Source organism: Austrofundulus limnaeus, unplaced genomic scaffold (assembly GCF_001266775.1).
Source record: "Austrofundulus limnaeus strain Quisiro unplaced genomic scaffold, Austrofundulus_limnaeus-1.0 Scaffold33, whole genome shotgun sequence".
Taxonomy (NCBI): Eukaryota; Metazoa; Chordata; class Actinopteri; order Cyprinodontiformes; family Rivulidae; genus Austrofundulus; species Austrofundulus limnaeus.
In genome coordinates, this window is record NW_013952435.1 from 754,703 (window position 1) to 760,358 (window position 5,656).

At 38.3% G+C, this 5,656-nt stretch overlaps 1 protein-coding gene across 2 annotated transcripts in view; it reads right to left on the minus strand.

The window, feature by feature from the left end:
- Positions 1-2,720: 2,720 nt before the first annotated feature.
- Positions 2,721-5,656, minus strand: part of LOC106515882 (interferon-induced, double-stranded RNA-activated protein kinase) — a 13,566-nt gene continuing 10,630 nt past the window's right edge. The window contains exons 12-19 of one of the 2 annotated variants that reach the window (XM_014005930.1): positions 5,502-5,554; positions 5,014-5,133; positions 4,819-4,941; positions 4,531-4,735; positions 4,242-4,376; positions 3,412-3,516; positions 3,163-3,225; positions 2,721-3,049 (exon numbers count right to left, since the gene is read on the minus strand). In XM_014005930.1, the coding sequence (XP_013861384.1) occupies positions 2,924-3,049; positions 3,163-3,225; positions 3,412-3,516; positions 4,242-4,376; positions 4,531-4,735; positions 4,819-4,941; positions 5,014-5,133; positions 5,502-5,554 (930 nt within the window). In that variant the 3' untranslated portion in view covers positions 2,721-2,923. Of the gene's footprint in view, positions 3,050-3,162; positions 3,226-3,411; positions 3,517-4,241; positions 4,377-4,530; positions 4,736-4,818; positions 4,942-5,013; positions 5,134-5,501; positions 5,555-5,656 lie in introns of those variants that run through there. The other variant, XM_014005931.1, reaches the window with a different exon arrangement.

Here is a 5,656-nt window from a genome sequence, read left to right on the forward strand (position 1 = left end):
CGATTGTCGCCTCACCACACAGGCTCCATAGGAAATGAATGGAGAGCGAGCGACGTCGCTTCCCGTGTGTCGAGCCCTTTAGTCACGAGATACGACCAGTGACGTAGTACAGCCTACATCGCCATTGAAGTACTACGTAGTGACGTAGGCCTTTCTACACTGAACCTGACTTACAAACTGATGTAGGCCTTATGGGTCGTTCGTAGTGACATGCAAGGTGATGTACAGTGACTTTCAATTCAACATGACAAGCAACATAGGCCTTACTGCACCATACCTGGTGAAATGACGCAAAACATGATGCACGTGACGGGCGTAATTTTGTCATACGTAGCACTTTATAACGCATGTCATGACATAGGTATGAAATAACATCCCAGACAGCAAAATATAAGTGAATCAATCAATGAAATATGGTCAGGCATGATACTAGATCCATGTTGAAATTATACAAAAAGTGGTCGGTGACTTACTTGTTGAAACAATGTTGGRTTTTCAATCATAACTGATAAAATATCAGTGTTGATTCAACATTGATTAGATGTTGGCATTTCAATAATTAGAATTTGGCTATGAAATAGCTGCGTTTCCATTGCAAATGTGCGCAAAACTTTGTTGATATTCTGGTAATGTCGAAAAAACAGTTTCGCAATTGCGGTGTTTCCATTAAGTAAAAAATACTAATAAAATCATGCGTGAAAAAGTTTGCTCTCACGGTAGTGATTAAAAATATGGCGGCAACGGATGTATTTGCTACCACAACACGTCATCATCAGCCATCAGAGGAGACGTCGGCGTCTTATCGAGGCCTTCGAGCGACAAGCCCCTTATACTTAGGAGCGGCTACATATGCAGCATTTTTGGTAAATTGTAGTCAGTGACTTTACTACTTCTAATTCCTGTTGTCGTCTTCGTCTTTTTTGCCAGTAGAAACATCCGGTTATTGATCACATGACTCCTGTGATGCGAAAAAAAAAGTGTTTCCACTGCAGATTTGCAAATTACACCAATTTCGATACGGCTGAAAAACCACCTTATCCTAGCGCAAAATCATTTTGTCGAAATACTTGCATTTTTTCGAAATTGTTTGCGTTAAGCAAATTTATTTTCGCAATTCTAATTTGTGCATTTTTATGGTCAATGAAAATGCAGATAATGGGCCTCATGCAAGAACCGTTCGTACGCACAGATTTGTTCTTAAGTTGTGCGTACGAGTCATTTAGGAGAATTTGTGGCATTCACCAATGTTTTCGTATTCTAAGATTTTTTTCAGATACGAAYAAAATTYACGWRTRGTCCAGACCTGTYGTATATTTTACGARCAGTCAGTCTGCTGTTATCCAGATGGGTTTTCTTCATTAATAACTTTATATTTCGTTAGTTTGAAGATATTTTGAGTTGAAAATAAATCACACTCCATAATTATGTTGACAATAAGTTATTCTGCTTGAATTAGAGTTATAATTTTAAATGTAATAATTTAGACTAACAATATAAATTGTCTGTCCGGCCGGCTTATCCGCTATCGGGTGTGGGGGCAGCAGCAGAAAGACCCCGCTCTCCCCAGCGACACCTTCCAGCTCGTCCTGGGGGACTCCGAGACGTTCCCAGGCCAGAGGGGATACACAATCCCTCCAGTGAGTCCTGGGTTTTCTCCAAAGTGCCAGACTTATTTTGAAAACATTTTAAAATGCTTATTTCAGAACCGCAACTGAGACCACCTGCGATCGCGCGGCGGGTGGGGGGTGTACGGTGCGCAACGGTATGGCTTCTGAATAAATGAAAATGATCTAACACAGTTGTTTATACTTTTAGCAGCTCTTATTCATTCCACAGCTGACCTGCTAAAAATGACAGATTTTCTTTTCTGGATCTCTGACAGACGGACTTCAATCTCTGAACTCATAAAGTTCTTCTTTTTAGTTTTCACTGTCATTTTCATGAATGGACACTTCCTGATATCTGAGGCAGGAATCATAGCCTTATATGGTGTTTTTGGGGTGGTAATTATGCTAATCTCCTCTCGCGTGCACGAGCAGCTGGATACGAACAGGTGGAATTTACGCAGCTCATTTACACACTTTTCCTGAAGATAGAAGAGTTTGTTGAATCTGACGTGACATGTTCGTACGAACCCTTTGTACGAACAAAAGTAAGAGAAATTTAGGATGAGAATATGAACATGTTCTTGCATGAGGCCCATTGATACAATAACATCGTTTCAACATTGGTTACTTTGGCTAGAATTGGTTGTTTGATGGTTGATTCACCATCATCGACCTTAACCAAAAATTAACCTTTTGACCATAATTCAACATTGAATTAAAATCTTTTGCTATCTGGGATGGGCCTTACTATGTTGAATGTTGTTTTTGTTTACTTATTTTACTGTTATTTAACCAGGAAAATCCCACTGAGATAGCAGATCTCTTTTGGAAGGGTGGCCTGGCTTGAAGGCAACCCATTGTACATATCTTTGGGGTATGGGGGAAACCGGAGTACCCGGAGAAAACCCATGAAAGCACAAGGTGAACATGTAAACTCCACACAAAGACCTCAGGGCATCGAACCCAGGACTTTCTTGCTAACCACTGAGCCGTCGTGCTGCCACGTTATGAAGTATAATACTCTGTCGTATGTATGGCCACATCACGTGACTTATCAAAGTGCGTAAACATCACCCCATCTTCCCACAGCTCATTGTACCCCCCCCCCCCCCCCTGACGTTACGCTTGTTTCATTTCACGGAGATTGTTTGCATTTAATTATTATCTGCATCACTCCTAATTTTAGCTCTTAAAGTGTATCAAGTTGACACAAATTCCCACAAATTCAATGACAGTTGATCAAATCCTGCTAATAAACCTCCTGAAGGTCTCTGTTTCTCCTCCTCAGGCTGGTCAGAGGTTCACTCTGCCCACATTCAGACGGTGTGATCCTCCTGATGACGACGTTTTTGTGAGATCAACCTTTCCAGCTCAGAGTTCAGCTCTTTTGCTTCCTGTCGATCTCTTGGGTTCTCACACAACAACGAGTTTATTATTATACACTGAAAAGCAAAAGCAAAGAAGAGTGGGATTGCTGTACAGAGAATATATTTCATAGTTACACTCAGACATTTTGTTTAAAATCAGCAGCTATAGAAAAAATATGGTAATTTACCTCTTGGGAAAAGGTTTGTAAAAACTCTTTGGGAAACTTCTTGCTTCTTATGTCTCTCCAGATCTTGTTTTCACAATGCAGGTATGGCAATAAAAGAGCAGGTTAGTTTGAATTACAAATATAGAAATACAAAGTAAAAGATGGAAAAGACATCTGGTTGGCTTATTTTTTTATACTTAACTAATGGAATYCTATGTATGTACAGTAATTTAACTGTAGGTATTTGAATTTTATTTATAAAGAACTCACCTCTGTTTTTTCGCTGACAGTCACGGTGGAGATTTTCCACAAGAGCTCAAAGAAGATCAAACCCAAAGCAAACATGTCCACCTTACGGTCATATTTCCTGCTTTTCTGGTTGAAAAAAATAAATTTAATATCAAATAAAAACTGTTAAAGGCAGAGGTAAACAAAGCTACAGTGTTTGTGCTGAATTTTGCAGCTGTGTTGCTAAATATTACACAAAAGGTTGAAACATTTTTATTCATTTTTTCACTCTAACATAGATGATTTAATGTACTGGTGTGTGCTTTGGTAAATGTCTGGCTTCTCATTGCTTAAGATGTAGCATATAATCTAATTTCCCTCTGGGATCAACAAAGTATTTTTGAATTGAACCGAATTGATATATAAGAAATATAAATAAAAAATACATAATATTATATCAAATAAAGCACAAGTTGATTCCATGCAGAGTTGTGGAGCTAGTGCCAATAATTTCATGTGCAGAAGTACATGAAGGGACACATGAAGATGCTGAGTTTATGAATACAAAATGGCAACGGTTTTGTACCCTAATGGTACAAAACGTCAACCACTTTATACCAAATGGAAATCAAAGGTAATGATGATCAGCAGCATTCCATGAAGTGATGAATATTGACCAACCCATTTTAAATTAGGCTGACTTCAAAAGGTAATCAGTAATAGATTACTGTAATGGATTACTTTCTGAGTTTCATTAAAATTCCTCCATTGGATCATGAGATATTTTGCTAACAGACRGAGACAAACAAACAGTTGATCGTCGGCCTTTCATGGCAAAGATTTGTTTTTGAAAACTCCACCAAATTACTCACCTGCTCTGGAGCCATGTAGTCTTTGGTTCCTGGTCCTTGAGTTCGGTCCGTCAGGTTTTCATCTTCGTCGACGGTGACCAAACCAAAGTCTCCAATCTTCACCGTTCCATCCTTTCCAAACATTATGTTGGAAGGCTGAAAAGTAAAGAGAGCGATTAAATCAAACCTCAGACATCTCGAGTTAAATCTAACGAGTGATTTTAGTCCTAAAACAATAAACGTGCACAGCAGGTCCCACAGTGTCTGTATCAGAGTGAGTATTTCAAAATAAAAGCCCAACACCGCTCACCTTCAGGTCTCTATGGATGAGATTGTTAAAGTGGATGTATTCGACTCCCATGACAATCTGCTGAGCGATGGGCAGACTTTCTGCTCTCCTCTGGAAGCCTTCCACGTTGTTCTTGTTCTTCTCTTTTATCCATTTTCTCAGATTTTCAGGGCTGCATAATTCCATCCTTATATAGAGATACTGCTCACATGAGCCTCTTGTAGATCTACGGACGAGGAGAAAATGGCGACACGGCCGTTAGTTTAAAGAAGGAACAAAGCAACAAGTTTAAGAAGTGGTAAAACTTACTCAGAAGAGCTGCATCCGACTCTGTCATCTTCGTATTTTGAATTTTCCACCCAACAGTTGTAGTACCTGACGATGTTGTCGTGTTGGAGGTCCGACAACACCTTCACCTCTTTTCTGGCCTTCCTAAAAGTTACAATGAAATCAATAATCATTCCAGCTGCTTTTCTTCTCGATCGTTTATTGAACTTAACTTACTCTTTAAAGCGAACTATCTTTACGGCGTATTCCTTGTCCAACAATTTCTCCTTTACTTTGTAAACAGAACCAAAGCCTCCTTTTCCCAGATATTTAATGATCTCAAAGTCTGATGTAAATCTGCAACAAATAACAAAAATAAATAACAATTACTTTGTAAATTAAACAGACAAAAATGTGCTTAAGGAGAATTTGGGATATTTAAAGGAGACATTAAGACAATAAAGGAGACAAAATAATGTTTAAGAAGACAAAGTGAAATTAAAGAGACAAAGAAGGCAATAAAAAACAAAAAGGTGCACAAAGAGACAAAATAATGCTTAAGGATACAAAAAAGACAACAGAAACAAAAAGCACAAGGAGACAAAGTCATACTTACAGACAGAAAAGACAATAAGGAGACAAAACGATGCACAATAAGACAAAAATGACAAGCATGTGGATAATAGATAAATCGTATTCTTGTTTAATAAATGATATGCACATACCTCGAACTGAAAGATGCATTATTTTCATTTTGTATACTTTTTTCCCCGCCATTCTAAAATAATTAAAACAAAAACAAATCAGCGAATTAAACAAAAACAAACAGCATGTTAAAGTTGCACTGACCGATTCAGTGCAATTTTAAATACCTCAGGGT